The sequence below is a fragment of the Arvicanthis niloticus genome, chromosome 24 (genome assembly GCF_011762505.2).
Source record: "Arvicanthis niloticus isolate mArvNil1 chromosome 24, mArvNil1.pat.X, whole genome shotgun sequence".
Taxonomy (NCBI): Eukaryota; Metazoa; Chordata; class Mammalia; order Rodentia; family Muridae; genus Arvicanthis; species Arvicanthis niloticus.
In genome coordinates this window covers 20,009,366-20,032,901 of record NC_133432.1, presented here as the reverse complement: position 1 = coordinate 20,032,901, position 23,536 = coordinate 20,009,366, and the positions used below count along the sequence as shown (strand labels likewise).

The 23,536-nt window shown below is 53.6% G+C and overlaps 1 protein-coding gene across 2 annotated transcripts; it reads right to left on the bottom strand.

Annotated features, from left to right (window-relative positions):
* Mmp17 (matrix metallopeptidase 17) lies at positions 1-22,957 on the bottom strand. 2 transcript variants are annotated; one of them, XM_076923006.1, is made up of 10 exons: positions 22,595-22,957; positions 12,329-12,461; positions 11,951-12,080; positions 11,296-11,579; positions 10,543-10,719; positions 8,402-8,501; positions 4,719-4,801; positions 4,481-4,633; positions 2,630-2,887; positions 1-2,052 (listed from the first exon to the last, which is right to left on the bottom strand). In XM_076923006.1, exons 1-10 carry the CDS (start codon positions 22,856-22,858, stop codon positions 1,763-1,765), a joined length of 1,872 nt encoding a protein of 623 aa, XP_076779121.1. In that variant the 5' UTR covers positions 22,859-22,957; the 3' UTR covers positions 1-1,762. The 2 variants fall into 2 exon arrangements, with proteins under 2 accessions (XP_076779121.1, XP_076779122.1); XM_076923007.1 differs by having other exon boundaries at positions 22,703-22,957.
* Positions 22,958-23,536: the final 579 nt, after the last annotated feature.

Here is a 23,536-nt window from a genome sequence, read left to right as displayed (position 1 = left end):
TCCAGTGTACAAAATTTTTATTAAGAGTTTGGGTTTTAAAATGAGTGAGACACCAGCATCTAGACAGCTCCAGCCTGCCGGCCTGGCTTTCAGTGCTATGTGACAAAGACTTTTGGACCTTCCCTGTGACTGTACAGGACAGCTGTGTCCTGTAGGCTGGTGGACAACATGGGACAGCATAGGAACGTGCTTTGATAGAAGGGCAGAGTGGGGTGGCTTCCATGACAGGGAAACCTCACCCTCCACACACACCTCTAACTCTGTCCTGCCTAGTCGGACAGGTAGGTGGAGGGTGTGGCCAGGCTTGGGAAAGGGAAAAGGGTAGAAACCCAGGCCCCGCTCATCCTGACAACACTCAAACCTGGCCTGGGGTATGTAGAAGCCTTTCTTACCTGAGATGGGACCGGGCCAGTTGGGGAGGGGGAGGGGGTGTGTGTATGTGTGTGATTTTCACTAATTTTCATCTCGTGCCCTACAGCCAAGCCTACATGGGTGGGTCCGTCTCGTCCCAGAACTTTTGAACTTGGCGGTTCCTTCCTGGAGCTCATCACCCCATCTTGGGTTCTACCTCAGTCCTTGCTCAGAGCCCTTTCTGGACCATGGGGGTTTGTCACCCAGAGCAGCAATTCGTGCACAGCTCCTACATCTGCAGCAAGTCAGGCGTGACTCTGTCAGGACGCCTAAGGACCCTGGCACTATTATCCCTGCAGTTCCCCACTCGCTATCATCCTGTGCTCCACTGACCATCCTTCTTCCCCCAACTGAACACCGGCTTTTATTCTAGGTGTTAGAAGCCTCTCCGCAGCTGGGGAGGGGACAGCTGCGAGTCTAAGCTGCAGGGTTCTTAGTCCAGAACTATATGGGACATCTTGCTGAAGCAATGGGTACTGACAGATGAAGAGCTATCCCTATAGGCACCCCTACCCCCCAATCAACAGCACCCGAGGGAGACCCACAATGCTCTCCTGGCCACAGAGAGGGAAGAGCTATCCCTATAGGCACCCCTACCCCCCAATCAACAGCACCCGAGGGAGACCCACGATGCTCTCCTGGCCACAGAGAGGGAGACTAACAGGACACAGCCTCTATGTCTAGCCTGTCTAGGATGAGGAGAGATGGCCATGCTCCTGATGGTAGGAGCAAGGCGCCTGGCCAGCATCTGGGTACCTGTGGGCAGATCCTGAGTGTGACTGGTCCCCTGTATTAGCAGAAACGGCGCTGGCTGCTGCAAACGGCAGTAGATCAGACTTCTGGGTAGGTGCCCTTCTCCCGCTCTGTTCCCCATCGGGGCATCAACTCTCTCACTTGCGAAACAAGGCACGGTGGCCCCCATGGACACCACAAGGAAGCCCCCGTTTGTCCCCATCATCCCACGTGCAGATGCCGTCAGAGCCTCTCAGGTACAGATGAGGCATCCTGGGGTTGTGACAGCTGGGCTTGGGCAGCTCCGCAAGGTGCAGCTAAGCAGTGTGATGTGCAGAGAAGAGGGACGGAGTACTGCCTAAGGCTGCTCCAGGTAGGAAAGGCGTGCATGGATGCTGCTTGGTGGGACGTCCTGTCCCAGCTGGAGACCACTCCAGCAGATGGCACAGCACCCCGGGGTTCAGTGGAAGGAAGGAGAAAGGAAGGAGCGAGGGACCAAGGCTTGGAGCACAAGTCCTGCTGACAACCGGCCAGTGTGTCCCTGCCTCCCCCCCCACCCCCGGCTCCTTGATCTGCAACGCCAGCACTGCAACGCCGGCTCCTTGATCTGCAACTGCCCTCAGGATGCCTTGGCAGAGACTGAAGTCCACAGGCCCCACAGCAGTGGCGTCAGCAGCAGCAGAGATGGCACTGTCGACCTGTGTGCGGCTGAAGTGCAGGAACACACTGCCAGACCATCCTGGGCCCCGCTACGGCCCTGGGGTCCGGGCCCTACATCCTCTGCATCCACCAGTGGCTCGCCGCATACCAGCCAGTCCCGGGCTGTAGACTGTGGGTACCCGGGGGCTGCCTCCAGCTCACCATCCAGCACTTTCCAGTATTCCTGGCCTCGGAAGAAATAGGATGCACCTGCATGAGGGGAGGAGGAGGAAGACTGAGCTGCAGCCTCAATCACGGGGTGGGCAGAGGGGCCCTGCCGCCGTGTATGGGATGCTTGGCTGAGTACAGAGCTTGGGTCGGGTGGGGGGGGGTTGGGTGGGGAGCAGGCTTAAGACATCTTAGACAGGATGCGTGGGCCACACCTGTCAGAAGCATGGGGCTGATCTGGACAGCTGGAGGAGACTGTGGGACACAGATCGATTGTCAGCCTCTACTCTTCTTTGCCAGAGTTTACCTGGCATCTGTTCTGTGAGCATCTCTTTTAGTAGTGTGTGTGTGTGTGTGTGTGTGTGTGTGTGTGTGTGTGTGTGTGAGCTCTTAGGAAAATATACAAAGGCTGAAAGTCCAGTGCGTTTGGGGAATGAAAAGCAGGTTGATGTGGATAGAGGGAGGGAGGGAGGGAGCAAAGCCAGAGAGGTGAGGTCCTGGACCGCTCAGAGCTCTCACACATGGAAGTGTGGGGTATACAGTAGGTCAGGGAATCCCATCCCCAAACCCCCATCTACATATAAGACAGCACTGCCCCCTTCCCCCATCTGGTGCTCACCATCAGACCAGCGCATGGCATCATCCAGCATGCTGGGGACACCTCTCCACAGGGGGCCCTGGGCAGGGTAGCCAGGGTCCATGCGCCGTGTGTGATCATCATAGCGCCAGTATAGCTGGTCCTTAAAGAAATAAGTCCTGTCATTGTGGGCCCAGGAGAAGACGGCATCGATGCCACCTGGCGGGAGGCTGAAGTCGGAGACGGGTCGCGGGTACCCTTCCTCTACGTTGTTGTCCTTAAACACCCAGTATCTGTCTCCTGGTGGTGAGAGAAAGAGCCATGGGCTGCGGCAAAGGCTCCGGTCTTGACTTCTCCCAATGTCCCCCCCACCTTCACCCAGGTGGCAGGACAAGGTAGTAACCCCACCTCATCACGTCTGACATTTATTGGGCACCTACTATTTGCTTGGTGCGGGTCATTCAGATAACCAGTGCCTGAGAATCAGGTCCTCTTCTGACAGCCACTTAGAGACAAGGAACCAAGATACCTGTTACCCTGCTCCATAAATATATATATATATTTAATATATATATAATATATTTAATCAAATAACCTATCTTACTCTACATCAAATAATAATCTTAAACTCTTTTAAAGACAGGGTTTCATGTTACCCAGGACAGTCTCAAACTCACTCTGTAGCCCAGGGATGACCTTGAACTTCTGATCCACCTGCCTCCCTTATCTGAACGTTAAGATTCAAGGCATGAGCTGGGCAGTGGTGGTGCACGCCTTTAATCCCAGCACTTGGGAGGCAGAGGCGGCAGATTTCTAAATTTCAGGCCAGCCTGGTCTACAGAGTGAGTTCCAGGATAGCCAGGACTACACAGAGAAACCCTGTCTCGAAAAACAACAACAACAAAAAAAGATTCAAGGCATGGAGCACCATACGCTATTACAAGGGAGATGCAGGTGTCTCTGTGAGACACTGAACTAAGACGCTGAAGAACCTTGGGCTCAGAGGGAACAAAGAGAGATATGCTGGCTGGAGCAAGGCAGCATTAGGGGAGCAGACTGGCTCCCATCCAGGGGTACCAGTGTGTGGGATGGACCCAGGGTGAGATGCTCAGGTAACTCTTGGCTATTTCCAGGGCTTCCTGGTAACTATAGGCTGGAGATGGCAATATCATAAGCCTGTGTTTACACCATGTCCAGACTACCACCAAACAGAATGGATCAGGACACCTGTGGGGGACATTTCTAATCATATGAGGGATGGAGCCTGGGGTAGATGCTAAAGGCCTGAAGGAATGAATGTTCTAGATTGGAGACCCTGGTCACACCAGAGTGGGTGTCTAGGGATGAAATGTACAGTCGCTGTGCTGTGTTCTCATTGGCTTTGGCTTCTCAGCTCTGTAGTGGGCTGGACTGGTGCTGCTTGTATTCTAATGCTAATCTGGTCCCCAAAACTGGCTGCCCCAGAGATGAGAGACTCTAGCTGAGTGACCCTGCCCCCCAGTTAACTGTGATTGGTAAATAAAGATGCCGACAGCCAGTAGCTGGGCAGAAGAGGCATAGGTGGGGGTTAGATGAGAACCTTGGGCTACCCCAGGCTCTAACACTGCTTCAAATAAACTCCTTCCTCTGTGTAGGAATTTCCATCCCTCCCAACATCAGACGTCCACCTGCATCCCCTGGGAAGAGAGTTTCCTCTTTTGGCTTACTGTGTGCCTACAGCGCCCCCTACAGGATGAGCCTCCAGTAGCCGACAATACACACACCCAATGAGTTCAGCTGCCCTCAGATTAGTGGCTCCAGCTTGGCAGGGTGCAGCGGAGGCTGAGGGAGGTCAGACTATACCGAGGGAGGCCAGGGCAAGCTGTGGCACACACGTGGAGGCAGCTCACTCACCTTTGAAGAAGACAATCTTGTGGTCACTGGTACGCTCATACACCGCGTCCACGCTGTCTAGGTGCAGCGGCAGGCCCCGCCAGAAGCGATGCATTTGAGCGGGCTGCAGGGATACCAAGTGTCGGTCCCGGGTCAGCCTCCAGAAATACTTGCCTGGGTGAGGAAAGGGAAGGTGGCTACCACAGCCTGCTGTGGCTACAGGCATCCGACCTTCCATTCCACGGCACCCCAGGGTTACCTTTGAAGAAGAAGGCTTCGCCACGAATCTGGGCCACGGCATCAAAGTGGGCAGTGCACCGATGAGGTACATCCTTCTGGGGCCTGCAGGGCAGAATGTGACACGGGCTGAGGGGGAGAACACCCAACCCAAGCAGCTGGATGAGCTACTCCTGCCAGAATCATGGGGGGTGAGCATCCTGGAAGGCCCCACAACAACCCTGTGTCCACAAGGTAGCCAGTGACTACCAGGCAAACAAGGTCAATTAGAACTAAGGCCCAAGAAGACTACAAGTTACTTTGTGAGTATAGCCCAGGCTATACAAGAATGGCTCAAAACAACAAAGCCAACTCCCCCAAACCTGAAACACCAGACAATAACATCAACACCCCAAAAGAAACCAATAACAGTGACAAAAAAAAAAAAAGGGGCAAAGAATGTGCGTTTAACTCAGGTTTGTGGACACACCATGCCTATAATCCTTTACTCTGGAGGTTGAGGCAGGAAGATCATCCAGGTCCTGTCAGCTTGGGTGTTAGGTTACAATGGCCTGGGAATAAAAAAACATTCAAAACCTTCCTAGGAGGGATGGTCCTTGCTATTTAGAAGGAAACAAAGGTCCCAAGTCACAGGAAGTTCCTGAAACTTACAAGATTCAGAGGTCCCCTTCCTAAAGTTATGGAAGATGGCTGGGGGAGAGAAGCCTCTCCAATTGGCTGAGCTACCTGCCAATCACACAGTTCCCAAGGATGCTGTTTTGAGATCTCACCCAGGCTGGGTGGGCTTTCCAGTAATGTAGCTGCCCATCCTCTTGTAAGTAATCCTTATCCTCTCACCTCTGAGTAGGCCCAGAAAACTCATTAGGCTAGACTAGAATCTTTTCTTTGGTCTGCTGTGGGGCCTTATGGAGGATTAAGAAATGTTCTATAACTCCCTAGGAAGTCGTATAAACTGGGCTCCAGTTAGAATTTGTCTGAAATAGGGCTTCCCAGTTAACTACTTACAGAGCCACATACAGCAGAGTGAGCATGCATGACAAGGAGCTGGAGAAATGGCACAGTGTTTAAGGGTATTTTCTGCTAGCTGAACATGGGGGTGGGGGGAAACACCTTTAATCCTAGCAACTCAGGAGGCAGAGGCAGGTGGATCTCTGTGAGTTCAAGGCCAGCATGGTCTACATAGTGAATTCCAGGACAGCCATAGCTACATAGTAAAATAGATCTTGTCTCAAAACCAACCAACTAACCGACCAAGTATATTCTGCCTTGGCAGAGGACCCCGGTCAGTTCCTAGCACCCATATCAGGTGGCCCAGAACAGTCTGCTACTCCAGCTCCAGCAGATTCAATGCCTCTGGTCTCTGTAGTACATATATCCACAAAGAGACTAAGAAGTCAGAATGCCTTCTCAGTTTCCCAGGTAGGTAAGAGTCTCAGCATGTAGAGCCCGGTGGGTAAGGGTTGGGGTGAGTGTTCACTGATGCCCACTGCACGCGAGTCAGTGTCACACTTCAGAGGCTGAGTGGGTCCTGTCTACCACAGAGCTAAGTGTGCAAGCGTGGATTCCCAGAGCACTGGTCTATACAAAGGGGACTGAGAGTAGAGCCATGGGTAGGAGCCAGCAGAGGTGACTGACAGCAGAGGGGGAGCCTGATGGAGACCTGAGGGCATTTGCTGAGAGGCAGCCTGTCCTTAGGCTCTGCCACAGAGGGCTTCCTAGGAAAGCCTTGCAGAGCCACACAGCGGTATGCACATTTGTAAGGAAACTCAAGCTCCGACAAGGTGCAGAACCCTTGGGCAGGGAAGGGGCCAGTAAGAGAAAAGTGACTCTCGAGGGGATATAGCTCAGTTATAGAATGTCCAAAACATGCAAGGTCCAGGGTTCAGTTATCACATAAAGAAAAAACCAAGCGAGTGGTGGCTTATGCCTAAACGCCAGCATTTGGGAGGCAGAGGCAGGATGTACATGCGTTTGAGGCTGGCCTATGCTATGTAGCAAGTTCCAGGCCAGCCAGGATGACATGGCAAAATCCTATCTGAAAAGAATCAACATGGGGTGAGTGAGGTGGCTCAATTCATTAAAGTACTCGCTGTCATGCCTAATAACAAGAATTCACTCTCTAGAGTCAATATGGTAGAAGGAGAGAAATCATTCCTGCGAGCTATCCTCAGACCTCTGCACACACTGTGGTATGTGTGTGCTCACAACCTACACTACACCAAAGACATATATGTATGTGTGTGTGCATATATATATATATATATATATATATGCACAATAATATATATTAATATATATTCTATATACATATACACACTAATATATATGTGTATGTGTTTGTATATATATACACTAATAGATCTGTGTGTATACATATACACACTAATATCTTTTATATGTGTGTATATGTATATACACATACACATATACACATGCGCACATAACCATCACAGGCTGGGGATGTAGCTCAGGAAGTTGAGTATTTGCCTAGCATGCATAAAGTCCAGGATTCGATTCCCAGTACTGCAGAGTCCTGGGCTAGTGGTACATGCCTGTAATCCCCACACTTGGAAACTAGAGGCAGGAGGCGGGAGGCTGTCTTCATCCTAAGCTACACAGAGCGTTTGAAGCCAGCCTGGGATAGATGAGACCCTATCTCAAAACCAAACCAAACGGAAAGTACCAACCAAACAAAATAACCCAGGGTTTGGGGTACATCTCAGGACACTTACCTTGTATGCACACACAGAGCCCCAACACAGGAAACACACAAACACACACACACACCCACACACACACACACACACCTTGGACAAATAGGAAATAATGGTAGGCCGAGTATATTTACTCCTGTCTACAATCCCAGCCCTTGGAGGCTAAGTCAGAAAAATTGCAGCAGTTCAAGACCAGCCTGAGCTACAGACAAAGGCATTGTCCTGTCCCCCTCCAATGCCCCAAACCAAACCAAACCAAACCAACCACCAACCAACCTAGAACAAGTAGAGCAATCCTTTGATTGCAAAGACAGTTCATGGTACATACAGCTAAGCCAAGCGTAGTGCCATCCATCACAGAAACCAGAAACAGAAGCCCAAAATGTGAGTGGGCACATCAAAGAGGCAGGGGCGTGGGGTGTGGGGTCAGGGAAGAGAAGGGACAGTAACAAAAGGCTGTGACCGTGGGAAATCTTAACTGAGTCTTTCTATTGGGGAACCCAGCTACTGTGCTGACAGCCCCAGCCACAGGGACAGGGTATGGATGTGTGTGTGTGGGGGGAGGGGGGTGGCAATGGGGGACACACGGTATGGGGGACAGGGGACAGGAGACTGAATGGATAAGCTCAGCTCTCAGCCAAAATGCACTAACCCTGTGACCTCCATACCCCAAACAAACGCTGGTGGCGGACCAGCCACCCGGCTGTAAGATCAAGGTCCTGGGGTTAGTGAACCAGGCTATAGGAGAGGAAGGAATGAGATTCACTGTAGTTCCATGGGGGGCGGGGGGGGGGAGGTAACAGCTCCTCTCCCCTCTCCCATCTCCTACTGAGAAGTTTAAGAGAAAAAGTTTCCCCCAGAGCCAGTCAGCACGTGTGACAGTGCCTTCTTCCCCAGGATCCTGGGCTATCTTGGGGTATTATGTGCCTAGAAGGGACAGCACTGGACAAGGACAGGCTGGCCAAGGTATAGTGACAATGACATGACTTACGGAGTGCTAGACCGATTGTTGGGAGGTTCTGGCAGGAGGGGTGGTTCCTCGGGCTCTGGGGTATCCAGCTGGGCAGTAGGGGACACGGATTCCCGCACACCTATGGAGACAGAAAGACTGTTCAGTGGAGGCTCCTAGCCCGCACCGCCTTTCCGAGGACCCTGGGCACAGGGCTTGGCCGTGAGACTGACAGGTGGTTTCCTGGCATTTCTATTTAGCTGACTGGCTGTCGAGGTGGGGCAGACCACCACAGCACGCCTGTGAACTATGCTCTGCCCCCAAGAGCTCACCCTGTGCATCAGCACCCCTAACCACCACACTCCTGGGTGGATACCACGGAAAGCCGGAAGCCAGGAGAGCTACGAGAATCCGCAGCAGTGTCCACAGCGCTTGTCACAGTCACAACAGCCTGGCAGGGAAGTGACCCAGTGTTCAGTGCTAGGCTTGTTTAGTGATGAAAAGGGGCCCGATCTCTCTTTCTCTGAGAGAGAAATCTTGAAAACCCCACACTTGGGGGTGGGGGGAACAAACCCTGGGCAGTAGGGGACACGGATTCCCGCACACCTATGGAGACAGAAAGACTGTTCAGTGGAGGCCCCTAGTCCGCACCGCCTTTCCGAGGGCCCTGCTACAGAAGGCCTCATTCTGTACGGCTCCATTTCCCCCCAGAGTGTCTCACGTCAGGCAATCCTAAGAGACAGCTCTCCTTGGGGGCTATTTTAAGATAGTGAGAGTTTTGGAGCTAGATCGGGTGGTGCTTGCAGAAAGCTGATCGTGCCAGCCTAACATGTGTGCACCCTTGGAGAAAGGGAATTTTACTGCATTGCAAACAGCACACAGGAGCTAGAGAGATGGCTTAGCCGTTCAGTACACTGACTGCTTTTGCAGAGGACCTGGGTTCGGTTCCCAGCACCCACACATCTTACAATATCTTGTAACTCCAGTTCCAGGGAATCCAATGCCCTTTCCTGACATCCCCCGGGCACCGGGCATGCATGTGGTACACAGACATACATGCAGGCAAAAAATTCCCATTCATAAAAAGAAAAGTCACACACAAAGCTGGAGAGGTAGCTTGCTGGATACAGGCACTTGCTACCCTTGCAAAGGACCTGGGTTAGGTTCCCAGCATCCACACGGTGGCTCACAAACTGCCTGTAACTGTAGTTCCAGAGGCTCTGGTGCCCTCTTCTGACCTCTGTGGAGACCTGCAGGCATGTGGTACACAAACAAATTTAAAAAAAAAAAAAAAAAAAAAAAAAAGACAATTGGGCAAAAACAAACAAAGCACCACCACCTTAAAGAACAAAACAATAAAACTCCCCCTCAGATGGGGTTGGGGAGTGGGAGGGGCTTGGAACAAGGTTAGGGAGGTGCAGGGTGAGGCTGGAGGTGGTAGGTTGTCTCTACTAGGGCAGAATGATGTTTCTGTATTCCAAACATCCTTCCTCCCACGACATCATCTTCCAGATGGGCACGGGGACAGAGACACCTCTCTTTACTTTCTGATGTGTCATGGGAGTGGACCTGGGCCAGACCCTGTTCCCATTTTGGCTGTTAACATTTCTGTGGAGCTATTCCAGGCAAGCTGCCTGCCTCTCGCTGTCAGAGCTCTACCCTGGCAAGCTACCTTGCTTCTTGGTCCTGTGGGCTACTCTGGGCAACGTGCTTGACTTTTGGTTCTATAGGGATATCTTCACACTCTTATGGGCTATCCTGGGCAAAATGCTCCTGTCCTTGATCCTGTAGGGATAATCAAGCTTATGAGCTATCTAGGACAAGCTGCTGGACCTGGGCCAACCCCATGGCTACTGGTCCTCCCGTAGTTATATGATTAGATGGTTAATTTTGCACATGCCCAGTAGGTATGGGTCCATTTTCTGTGCTGCCGAGACCCTTCAAACCTTTGAGGAACAGATGTGAAATCCCCAGGGCTCTAAGTTCCAGAGGCATCAGTACTAGAAGGCAGAGAGGCCTGTGTCCCACGCCCTGTGCTTCTCTCCTCTCTCTGTCCCATCCTCAGTAGACACCATGTGCCCACAGTGTTCTGGACTAAGATGAACAGAGCTTCTAACTACCTGGGGCATTTGTTCCTAGCCCTCCCTCCCACGTGGTCCACACTGGACTTCGGGGACACTCACCGTACAACTGCCAGACACGCACCCTGTCCTCGTAGGGGAGCCCGTAGCGTAGCGGGTCACCCACAGGGCCCTGGTAGTACGGCTGCATGATGGAGCTTGGGGCGGCGACATGGCTCAGACCGATGGCATGACCAAACTCATGGACAGCCACTGCAAACAGGTCCATCCCGTGGGCATCTGAGGACCCAGAAACTGCATGAGCAAAGGAGGACCGGAACTCCTTGCTAATGGCGGCACTGGAATACAGAGCTTAGGGAGGGTCTGCATCCTGGCTGTGCTGGGGGCTCAAGTTAGGCAGATGAGTGCTGTGTCTATGAGACTATGCTGGGCTCCCTGTGTGGCTGGAAGGAGTTTCCCAGGGGTCTCTTATGTTTTCATGCTATGGCCAGGCCATAGTGGTGACATCCCAGATTAGGAGAATTTTCCAGGCTCAAATACAGTGGTGTCAACCCCTACACCCTATGCGAGAGGTTTGAGCTCCTGTGCACTGGGCAGGGAACTAGCCAGGTTTGCCAAGCTGACTGCAGACACCTTGTGGACCGGTGCCACGAGAAGAGCCCAACAGGTCTCAGCCAGTGGCTAGCTTAGGAATGGAGAAGGGCTGAATTCTTTAAGCCTAAGTGTGGACTCTTGGTGTCACAGCTGCATCTACCTTTTATAGGTTCGGGCTGCGACTGTGGGGGCTGCAGGGCCCACAGGGACTGACTGACCAGGCTCATGGTCCCACCTACTCGGGACCGGTCCCCCACGCACCTGAGGAACGAAAGGTCCATGACTCATCATCATCAAAGTGGGTGTCCCCTGCCGTGTGGTGGTCACCGGGGAAGAATGCGTGGGCCACTGTGCCACCGGGGCCATCAAAGGGGTAGCCGTCATTGTGGTCAGCCTTGGAGAAGTCGATCTGGATGTCCGCCGTGTTGCCCGCTACCTCGTGGAAGTTCAAGGGTGTGATATCACCCCAGACTTTGAGGGCGTAGTACATGAGCGCACGCACAGTGTCCCGGCCCAGGGGTGAGTCCCGTGGGAATGTCCGGACCCTAGGGTCAGGGTCAGAGTGGAGGCCAGCTGTCCCTGAGGCCTTTCTGGACCTCCCACTGGGTGGGGGGAGTGTTGCCTCGCCTTGATCTGAATGTCCCCTACTGTCTGCCTTTTTCTTGTCTCCAGGAGAAGAATTCATAGGAGACCAGGAGTAACAAGCAAGTGTCAGCTTTCCAGATGACCTGGGTGATGGATTCCTCAGAGCCTGCCCAACCCTCTTAGTCTACACAGGGGTGGGATTCTCGCTGACTTGGTCTGGCCCCAAGGATGGCAGAAGTTAAGAGAGACGCTAACCTGGGGGGTGGGCAGAAGTTAAGAGAGATGCTAACCTGGGGGGTGGGGGTGGGGGGTCCCCACCCAGGCAACGCACCTCCAAGAAAGGTTCCTCTTGCTCCATTTGGTTGGTGGCGGAGTCTGCCGCTTCCTTCTCAATTGGGCCCCAGGGGGCAGGTCCGGAAGGGAGCAGCGAGGGGTCTTCATCAGGGCCAGAGTGGCCTCATCTGTACAGTATACACAGGTCAGTAAGTAGGCCTGACTCTACCTCCCCAGTGAAGACCCCAGGGCTCCCTCAGGGCTCAAGCCCCACCTATCCCCAGCCAGGTTAAGTTAGCATTCAAGTCCATGGCTCTAGCCAGTCTGAGTCCTCAGTGGCTAATTTCAGGGCCCTGAGCAGCCAGGAAAGGTATAACCAGGCTAGCACAGCTTTAATGGAACCAAGGAGCCTCCTGGTGCCTCCCAGAGAACTGACCCAGGATGCCAGTGGTCTCCAGACCGCCAAACTGCTGCATGGCAGTAATGGCCTTAGACAGTTCCTCCTGTGTCTGCAGCTGCCCTGTTGCCGGATCTGCAGGTGGCAGGTAGCCAAACCTGCTTAGCCACTCCTGGGGACACAGAACACAGTGAGAGGTTATTGGGGTAGAGTCCACCTGAGGAGGAGCTACCTAAGCTCAAAAGTGTCGCAGGGGAAATGCCTCTTGAGCCCCTGGTCGCCGCTACCTAACCCCCCCCATCCCCCCCCATCCCTGTGCTGAGATCTGAGTTATAAGCAGATAATAAATTGGATGCCTGAGAGGCGGGTGAGCACGTGGAGCAGCAACATTTGCTAGCAACCACCAGATGGCACTGGAGTCCACAAGCTGATTGTGATAACCACCCTGCCTGAAGCTTGCATCTGGCTGGCTCTAGCTGACCCAGAAGGTTGGGTAGGGCAGGGTGCTCTGAGCCAAAATCACCCTCCTCTTCAAGAAAGGCACAAACACAGAGGTCCAATTAGAAGGAAGACTAATTTCCTTCCATATCATTTAAAAACACACACACACACACACACACACACACACACACACACACACATTGAAACAAGGTCTTACTGTAAAGTCTTGGCTGGCTATGTATATCAGGTTGATCTTAAAATCCCAGTCTGCTTCTGCCTTCCATGTGCTGAGGTTAAATGTGTCTACCACCATACCCAGCTACCCCTGTCTTTTGAGGCAGGGTCTCACAGAGCCCAATCTGGCTTCAAACTTAACCTTGTAGCCAAAATGACCTTGAACTCTGACTTTCCTGCTTCCAGTGCCCAAAGGATGGTCTTACAGGCATGCACTACCAAGCCTGCTTTGTGTGGCGTTAAGGCTAGAACCCGTGGCTTTGCGTATGCTATGCAAGTGATCTCCTCAACTTTTTTTTTTTTTTTAATGTTGAATTACCCAACTGTGGTGGTGCACGTCCTTAATCCTGGCACTTGGAAAGCAGAAGCAGGCTGATCTCTGAAAGTTCAAGGCCAGCCTGATCTATACAGAGAGTGCTCTAGAACAGCTGGGGCTTCATAGAGAGATCCTGACTTTAAAAACAAAACAACAACAAAAAAAAGACAACAAAAAAGTTTAATTATGGGGTTCTGTACGTGAATGCAGGTTGACCTCAAGAGACCGGAAGCACCTTGGAGCTGAAACTAAAAGACTCCAATATGGGTGGCTGGGAGCCCAGCCAGGGTCTTAGAGCAATAAGTACTCTTTTTAAAAAATTATTCTAGGGGCTGGAGAGGTAGCTCAGTGGTTAAAAGCACTGACTATTCTTCCAGAGGTCCTGAGTTCAATTCCCAGCAATCACATGGTGGCTCACAACCATCTGTAATGATATCAGATGCCCTCCTCTGTTGTGTCTGAAGAGAGTGACAGTGTACTCACAAAAAAAATAATAATAATAAATCTTTACAAATTATTCTAAATTAGAATTGTGTGGTTTATTTTGTGTGGGATTATCTTGCCTGCATGTCTACGTGTAACCACATGCAGGCTGGTTGCCCACAGAGGTCAGAAGAGGGCATCAGATGCCCAGAACTGAAGCTATGGCTGGTCTCGAACCCTCCCACGTGATGACTGGGAATTGAACCCAGGTCCAATAGCTCTTAACCACTGGGCCATGGATCCAGCAGCTCACCCCCCCCACCTCCCCACCCTCTTACCCTCTTTATGAGACACTGTTTTACCATGTAGCCCTGATTGGCCCACAACTTGTTACATAGGTTGGCTCTGAGCTTAGAGAGCCTCCTGATTCTGCCTCCCTAGAGACATTAAAGTTGTACGCCATTACATCCAGTAACCTGCTTCTTTTTTGATGGACACTTTAAAGAATAAATCAACCTGTTCGTGTCCTTCCCTGGCCCTGAGGATGCCACTCAGGCTCTGTGTCCTGGGCTAGCTGATGATGTTGAATGATGGCCGTTGCTTGGGAGCCCAGTGGATATAGTGAGACCTGGCCTTCATCTCACTAGGACCCCTCAGGGCCTTAACCAAGGGGTAAGCTACCATGGTTTAGGAGGTCCAGCCTGGATGATGTAATCTGCATACAGCAGCAGTATGCCTCCCAGGTCCCCTCCCCAGATAACATGTACCCTTGCTGGGGTTGCTCTGTTTCAAAATTCCAATCCCTCCATGCAGCCAGGCAGGAAGCTGCCAGTGTGTACGGCATACCAGAGACCTGCTTCTAAGGTGAAGGGCAGGACCTTCAAGGACAGAGCAACGTTCTCCATAGCAGCCTGGAAGTAAGAGCCACACCCCTGGGTGCAGACCCAGATCTGTCTACTGTCCGATTTTGGATTCTGTTTGAGGCCAGCTTGGGTAAGATCTTGTTTTGACTTCTCCTCTCAAAAACTATTTTTTAAAAAAAAAACATTTTGGTTATCGTCAAGTGTCAGAACACACACACACACACACACACACACACAGAGAGAGAGAGAGAGAGAGAGAGAGAGAGAGAGAGAGAGAGAGAGAGAGAGAGTGTGTTCAAGGCTCACTGTCAAGCTCACAGGCTCAAACCAGGGTCCCAAGGCCTCATGACTGCTATTCCCTCTTGCAGGGGAACCCCCCCCCCCAGCTTCCTCAGCCCATACGTGGAACACCTCAGGGAGAACGGGTCCATATCCCAAGAGTGAACATGAACGGGGAACAGAGAGGATTGAGTTCCTCCAGGAGGGTCATTCTTTTTCCCTCTAAGCTGGGATGGCAGTTGGTGCCATCCTGTCTAGAACAGAACATAACTGGGGACTGGCAACACTGCACCTGCAATCTCAGATGCCCTGCCCCCACCAAGAGAAAGCTCAACCTTTTGCCTGTTGGTAGCTCCTCCCTCCCCATATCCAACAAAGTAGTTTCACACAGCCCTAAGTCCTGAGAGGGGCTGACTACAGTGGGCACTGGTTTGGGGAGGTGGGTAATTGTCAGTGCTGGTCTCAGGTGGACTCACAAGAGGCAGCCTCTGACAACATTCATGGATCATCACAGTATAGAGGGTGTGAGAGCTCATCCATCTCTACAGGGGTGAACCCCAAACACCCAGAGCTTCACACTGTCATCTGGGACTAATAAATGTCAAATGAGGATAACGAGCCACTGAGGTGGCGCTTAGCCTAGGGGACTTAGGGCTGCCTAGGCTGACAAAAGCCACCTAGAGGACAAGATTTCTACAGAACAGGCAGCCTTGACCAGCTCCTTGCAGCCAGCAACCAGCCAGTTCCTGTCACCTCACCTGACCAGCTCTTACCCTTGAAGGTGTACAAGCCCCTCCCCACCTCGATGTCTACAACAGGGTGGCCAGAGGTAGGACCTCCTCTCTTTCTCTCCCCAGTCTCCTAATACCTATAGAGCCGGGGACCACACACCCTGTCCTGGGCCGCTGGCTTTCTGCTTGCCTGCCTGGTCCTCCTTCCACTGTCGCCACGGAGACAGACCCGCTGTCTCCAGGGCAACGGAGGCTGCAGCAGGCGGGTGCTGTGAGGCTCAGGGTGAACCTTCCAGAAGGCCACTGGGGAGGGGGAGGGGCCAGGAGAAAGGGAGTCCCACCCCCAAGGGCGGATACCCTTTCCTCTTAGCCCAGTCAGAGAACAGAGAACGGGACCATTACTGCAGACCAGTACTGAGTCAGCTGGCTGGGCAGTCAGGGATTCCTGCACAGATGTAAACACGCAGTGAGTGAGTGAGTGAGTGAGTGCCGGGCCCCCTCCTCTTCCCCATCTTGCTGTTGCGTTTATCACCATTTGACACAATGTGCATCTTTTTACAGCTCTAACGAGGCATAATATATACAGCGTTAAAATCCTTCAGATGATTTTAGCAAATTTATAGAGTGCAGCCGCCGCCCAGGCCCCTGGTGCTGACTTTACCCAACTGTCTCTTAGTACCTGGGCAGCTCTGCCCACAGCCTTGGTCAGGTGCCATCTGTGGCCCCAGGAGCCTGCGGAGCTTGCCTGGCACCGGGGCTACTGCTGTTAAGCTTACACCCACTCCTCATCCCTCTCCAATTGGACCTACCAGCTGGGGGCAAACAGATACTATCCGCCACATCTCACAGGTAGGGAAACTGAGGCTCAGAAGCTGAATTCAGATTCTTGTCCTTCTAACCAGTGTCAGAAGCAGAAGCAGCTCCTGGTGTGTGTGTACATATGTATGTATAAATATATGTATATAAACTTTGTGATAATTACTAATACATAAATGATGACCATAGGTGCTGTAGTCCATGGGCAGTGTCACCTTGGGCCACCTACTCCTCACACCTACTATCTGCTTTCCATCGAGCCCCTCGGGCCCTTGTAAGGGCAACACCAGTGGGAGCCTCAATCACAGGGGAGGAAACTGAGGCCCAGATGAGCCGGGTAACCTGTCCACAGTTACACAGCACACGGGATACACGACTCATTTATTTATTAATGGGTATGTGTGCGTACGGAAGCCAGGGGACAGCTTTGGGTGTTACCCTCAGGAGCACTGTTTAGCTCCTTTGAGACAGGGTCTCTCACAGGCCCGGAGCCCACAAAAGAGGCAAGACTGTCTGGCCAGAAAGCTCCAGGGATCCCCCAGTGCCAGGAATAAAAGTATGTTCCACCATGCCAAGTGCATATATATATATATATATATATATATATATATATATATATCACATATGTATATATGTATATAATGTATATATCATATATACACATATGTATATAATGTATATATATAATGTACACGTATATATGTATATATACATAATGTGTACATATTTTTAATGTGTTTGTGTATGGTACCTGTACATGAGTGCAGGTGCCCACAGAAGCCAGATCCCCTGAAGCATCTGATCCCCTGAAGCTATAGTTAGAGGTAATTGTGAGTCACCTGTTGTAGGAGCTGGGAATCAAATATGGGTCGTGGGTCCAATGTACATGCTCTTAACTGCTGGGCCACCTCGCTAGGCCCATGACCAGCTTTGTAAACATGGGTTCTGGGGAGTTGAACTTGGGTCCTCATGCTTGCACGGCCAGTACTTTATCTGGTAGACCTCTCTGCAGCCCCCACATGGCCCTTTTATAAAGACAGATCCTAGCAGGTAGCCGGAGTGATCCCATGCCTATTCCTGCCTGCCATGGGCTGGCTGTGAAGAGTGCCAGGCAGACCGGGGCAGATCTGTCCAGAAGTGGGCAGAATAGAGGAGAGGATAGAGGAAGACCATGCACAGTGTCGCAGCCTGCTTTAGTCCTGGTGACAACAGCTCCAGTGACCCTGAGCTGAGGCCCACTGAATGCTTCCTACTGCAGAAGCACCACACAAGCCCCAGGACGGTGGGCGCTGGGTTGTGTTTCGTTTTGTTTTCTGCTCTCCTTTGAGCAGAGCGGACACTGTGCAAGTCGGCCCCATGAAGTGTGCTCTACCGTTACCCTGTTTCACAAACGAGGGACGAGAAGCACAGAGAGGTCAGGGCACAGCCCCAGTCACACAGCACGTGAGTGCAGAGCTGGCGCTGGAGCTGTCTGGCCCCTGGGCTTATCCTGTAACTGCTGCAGGGGAAGGGAGGGATGTGACAGAGGGGACAGTTAGCTGGACGCTCAGGGAAGTTGTTCTGGATAGACACGGGATTGTCTAGATAAGGAGCCCTGGGAAGAACATTCATGCTGGAAGGATAGGTGTTGGGCTTTGAGGTAGGGAAACAGCTAAGCATCAGAGTCTAGAAAGGACATGGCATCAGTGAGTGAAGGGTCTGGGGACGGGCCCAGAGTGACTTGGAGCCATGAGGGGATGCCAGGCTGTGTGCCTACCACACATCCATCTTTTCTGCAAGCCATCCCAGCATGCGTGAGATGGTTCCCCTACGTGTGCCGGCACTGGCCTGTATGCAGATCCAGGGCCAAGTGTTACTAAAAGCTCCGTGTTTATAGCTAAGGCCAAAGGCATCTAACACACCCTCGATGGCACCCAGCAGTGTCCTCACCGGAAAATGCCCGAACACTGCAAGCCTCTGGAACGTCCCTAGCTTCCCCTCCCTAAGTACAACCTTTGAAAGGAAAGAAGACTGAAGGCCTGTGATCTGTTGGGTCACAGAGCAGGTAAGCAGCAGCGTGGGACCCAGCCCAGGTCCAGGTAAAAGGGTCCCACATGAGCTATCCACAGGGTGGCCAGGTGTGGTGACACATACCTTTAAGCCCAGCACTCAACAAGCAGAGTCAGGCAGACCTCTGTGAGTTCCGGGTTAGCCATGGCTATACGGTGAGACCCTGTCTCAAACCGAAGCAAAGCATGAAGCAGGGGACATTGAGATCTGTTTCTTATTCTGCCTATGTGTGCGTGTGTACGTGTGTGTGTATGTGTGTGTGTGTGTATGTGTGTGTGTGCTAGGACAGAACTCAGGGCCCTTCACACGCTAAACAAATGACCTCTTCAGTGGTTCGGACGAAAGTGACCACCCCACACCAGGCTCACACATAGGAACACTTGGTCTCCATTATTAATGGAGATTAATATAATGGAGATTAATTATAAATGTTAATGCTGTTTGGGGAGGATCAGGAGGTGTGTCCCTGGAGACCTGGCTTGAGGTGTCAAAAGAATTGCCATTCCCAGTCAGTGTGTTTGCTCTTTGCCACCTGAGATATGAGCTCTCAGCTGGTCTGGCAGCTGGTGAGCTGTTGGGTCAACCTTGCTAATGTGACCTCTACCCCTCTGGGGCTGTGTCAATAAACACTTTCATTTCGAAGTTACCTTGGTCACAGCAAGGAAAAAAAATAAAAATAACGAAGCCAGCGGTTCTCAACCTTCCTGAGACGCTTTAATACAGTTCCTTATGTTGGGGAAAACACCCCCCCCAACCATAAAATTATTTTCATTGTTATTTCATAACTATAATTTTGCTACTGTTATGAGTCACGATGTAATTATCTGATACGCAGGATAGCTGATACATGACCCCTGTGAAAGGGTCATTCGGCCTCCAAGGGGGTCTCGACCCACAGGCTGAGAACCACTGAACTAAGAACAACTAATACTAACATGTAGCCTCATCCTCTGTTTTCTTGAGACAGTGTCTCGCTGGGTAGCCATGGTTGGCCTGGAACTCCCCACATAGGACAGGTCTTGAACTCTTAAGATCCACCTCTGTCTGCCTCCTGAACGCTGAGATTATAGGATTAAAGGGACATTACACCACCACGGGCAGAATTAGTCCTTTTGAAGAAGTAGTCTCACATTGCTCGGGCTAGCCTTGAGCTCTGTGTAGCCAAAGATGACCTCTTCCCTCCGCTTCCCAGCGCTGGAATCACAGGTGTGTGTGTGTGCCACCACGATTGGCTTATTTGGAGGCACTAGGGGTGGCAGCCAGTGCTCTGTGCATAGCAGGTCAACTACAGGACGATTTCTCTAAGCCTTCTTTCCACTTCTAAAGAGCGTCGCTCTAGAACCCATGTTGGCCTTAATACCAATCCTCCTGCCTCAGTTTCTGTGCAGCCGCAATGAGTGCCTGTCTCAGCAGGTCTGGCTCAAACCACCTGGCTCCCTTGGTTTGGATTCACACTGAACAACTGCTAATTCCCAGAGCACAGCTATGGGGATGAGGGAGAATTCCTGCATGGGTCCAGAAAAGATGCAGATAGCTGTAAGAGCTGAGGTCCCCACAGGAAGGTGATTTAGGCTTCAAGAGGGGGGCACAGGCAAACCCTACACTCTATGTCCCTGCCATCACTTGTCACCACTGGCCCCACCCCCCAGGGTCTTTGTTTATTCGTGGCCATCCTTAGCCGCAGCAACTAGCCCTCAGTTGTGGGCATATTTACAATGAAGATCTGAACGTGCCCTGCTGTGTGGTGCCAGCAGCGGGAGAGACTTTGCAACGGGAGGAGACTTCTGAGTAGAAACTTGCTGGGATCGGTTGGGTAGCCGCCAGCACGAAGGGACCTCTCAAGCAGACCCCTAGCATCCATGGGCCGTGACTGCTTGGTGCTGCCGAGACATGACAACACAGTATCCACTACAGGGCCAGGCAGGGCTGAGTGGTATGACATTTGTAAATGAAATATGAGGGTGTGACCGGATAGCAAGGACCTGGAGAGCCAGGCAGTGGATGAAACGTTCTCCAAGACAGGTGGTGAATGAAAACTGCAGGGTGTGCGACCTGGGGCCTGATCTGGCTGTCTGAAAAACGGTCCACTTCCCCATGGCTACCCAGCTGGACGCTGAAAAGGCCGCCAGGATGCCACTCTCCAGAACCTTCCCTGGGGTTGCACACTTTGCTGTGTGCAAGCACTCAAGAAGCAGAGTAACAAAACAAGGCTCGCTGAGCTGTGAGGAACCACATCCTGGGTGTCCTTCCAGGGGGATTGGGGGCCTCTTCTGGGCTTTATTCACAGGCGTTAGCCCCTCCCAGCCCAGCCGTGGGTTCAGCGGTGTCTGGCAGCGGCTGATCACAAACACAAAGGCGTCCTTCTCCTCAGAGGCATCCAGACCTGAATGCGCTCAACAGCCCGCAGAGGGCGGTCTGAGGGGCATCTCAAAGCTCCCACCCAAAGCCCGCCCATCTTTTGCCGCTCAGTGCCCCTGCACCCAAAGCTCTTATGTGCCATTCCCTAGAGAGCCACCAGAGGGCGACCCCACCACCACCACCACAGGAGAGGCGAGCAGGACCCGGTTTCCACACCCGAGAAAGGTTGTCCTGGTCAGGGGGCTGCCTGCTGCACCCTCCCGCCTTACCCAGGATTAGATGACAGGGTTTTGTTGCCTCTGGCAAGCCCAGAATCACGCACCCTGGTTAGTGAGATCTTCAGGGTACGAGTGGGCTGGTGACCCTGGGGTGCTCAGGAACTCAGTAAGGGAGGGGAAAAGTCGCATGAGGCCCACAGGTGCCAGGGGAGGAGCCAGCCCCACCCCAACCTCCGATGTCCGGCTGGCTGCTGCAAACTTCCTAAGTGCACTGGGCCTGATTAAGAACTTGGATGGGCAAGGGCTCTCTCACCCTGATTCTACCTCAGTGTCTCCTGTTCCCTAACCAGTTCCTTTTGAGACACTCTGAGAGCTGAAGGAAGAAGGGGTCTGGGCTCTGTTGTCACCCACCCAGAACTGGGTCTGGATGTCCCAATGGTCGTGGCATCGGGGAGCCAGCTATGAAAGCCTAGGATCAGGAATGTGAAGAACCCCTATTTTAGAGACCACTGGAGTGGGAGGAAGCCACCTCAGGGGACCCTCAGACATCTGCAAGTGGGCAGAGAAAGCACTGGGTCACTGCTACCTCAGATGTCTGGGGGTGGCAGAGCCAACCCCTCTCTTAGCCCCAGGGGCAAGTTTTGCCAAACAGGGGGGTCGCTCCCGCCCCAGTGTCTCCTCCAGAATGAAATCTCCATGACACCTTGCCTACCAGACCTGAGGGTGCAGGAGTCCTCAGTGCCAACCACCCGTGGAGAGCTGACTCTGCCAGGACCCCATTAGGAGATTGGCTGGTTTGTGCCAGTCAGGAAGCCGCCCCTGGCCGGGTCTCCAGATCGTGGGAACCCAGGCCGGGGCCTCCTCCTCGAAAGCGGGCTGTATCCACCGCGCGCGCCTTTGCAGAGGGTTTCGCCGGCCTGCGGAGCCATAAAGTCTGATCGAAACCTTCCGGGTCTCTCCTGCTGGTTTCCAAACCCGACTTCAGTCAGGAGGGTGGACGAGAGGTGGGAAGAACCCGGTGCCCCGGCCCCCAGGCAGGGGTGCCCAGCTAAGCTCTGGCAGTGGGAGTTGGCGGGATGGGGACAGCAGCGGGCTTGACACGGCAGAGGTTGTCACCCGCACCGGCGGGACAAGGCCGATCGCTCCGGAGGAGGAGGAAGGAGCCGGAGTCGCGGCACGCACGCGGTGCAGGAGGCTCTTCTAACATCGTCGGCGGGGCAAACTCGGGAACCCCAGGTTTCCCGGACGCCCACAGGCGCGTCCCCGGCCTGGGGTGCGCGCCCCTGACCTCCCACTCCGGCCGCGAAGCTCGCGGGGCGCACCGCTCCGGGCGTCTGTGACACCGGTCACCCCGCCAGAGGTCTCTGTGGAGCTGCTTTTAACCAGAGACCCGGCTCCGACTGGGCGACCACCTCCCCGGGGCGCCCGCGGTTGTGGCGCACGACCGCACGGAGCGGGAAAGGGACCCACATCCTCCTAGACCTGCAAGTGTGAGCCTCGCGCAGCCCGAGCCCCAGCCTCAGTTTCTCTGCCTTGGAAATGGGCTTCCCCCCACCCCCGGCCCGGGATTCGCGCACCTCTCCGAGAAGAACAAGGGAGAGTCTCTCTTCTCCCTTGCACCTCGTGAGCGCCCGGGAACTCGACTCCCGGGTGCCCAGGGTCCCGTGCCCGCGTCGCACACTCACCACCCCGAGGCTGAGGTCCTCCGCGCGGGGCGCGGGCGCTGCGCAGCCCCCGTGGGCCGCCAGCGCCAGCACAAGCAACAGCGGTGGCAGCCCGGGCCCGGAGCGTGGAGGGCCAGGTCCCCGGGGGGATCCAGGTCCCCGCGGGCGGCGTCCCATCCCGCTTTCCCAGGCCGGGTGGCGAGGGTCCCCGCACCCGCCAGCAGCCAGCTCCGCGCCTCGCTCGGCTCCGCGCCCGCACCGCTCCGCTCCGCGGGACTGAGCCGCGCGCCCGCCCGCCTCCGGGGCAGGGCCATGCTAATGTATGCTAATAAGACATCGCCCCGCCCACTCCCTTAAAGGAGCCCCCCGCGCGGTCGGGACCCGGTAATGTGCGCGGAGGTTTGCCCTCTCCCAAGGCTGGAGCATTGCTGCAGGCCGGGAGCCGGCCCATCAGGCTGCGGCGAGTGTTCTAGAGTTCCCTGCCGTCCTCTAGACGCACCTCCCTGGTCGCCTGCTAGAGCTCTCGGTCTAGTTTCAGGTCACTCAGGACCTGGGGACCGCCGCAAAGCGCATGATGAGCACACGGGGGAGCCCGCGGGCCACAGAGTCTTGGGGCGAGTGGGAGTGAGCAGCCCGATGCGGAGTGATCGGAGGTGGGGGAGGGGTTAGTGTGATACAAGAGAGTGTAGGAGGAAGCGGGGGGGGGGGGGGGGGGGGGGTGGGATGGGATGGGTGAGAGTGGGCGGGAGTAGGGGGCGTAGGATGGGAGGGCAGGCAGAGAGCACACCTGAGTCCCGTATGGAGCCAGCTTTGGGCGCAGAGCAGTTTCCCCCTCTAGTCTGTCAGGAAGCACCT

Bases quoted from the DNA above. Each gene is read 5' to 3' on its own strand.
- Mmp17 (XM_076923006.1), bottom strand. From the start codon at position 22,858: ATGGGACGCCGCCCGCGGGGACCTGGATCCCCCCGGGGACCTGGCCCT. The intron at 8,502-10,542 runs GTGAGTGTCCCC...CTGTCTCCATAG, and splicing joins GCGTGTCTGGCAGTTGTACG to GTGTGCGGGAATCCGTGTCC. The intron at 2,888-4,480 runs GTGAGTGAGCTG...TCTCACCACCAG, and splicing joins CAAGATTGTCTTCTTCAAAG to GAGACAGATACTGGGTGTTT.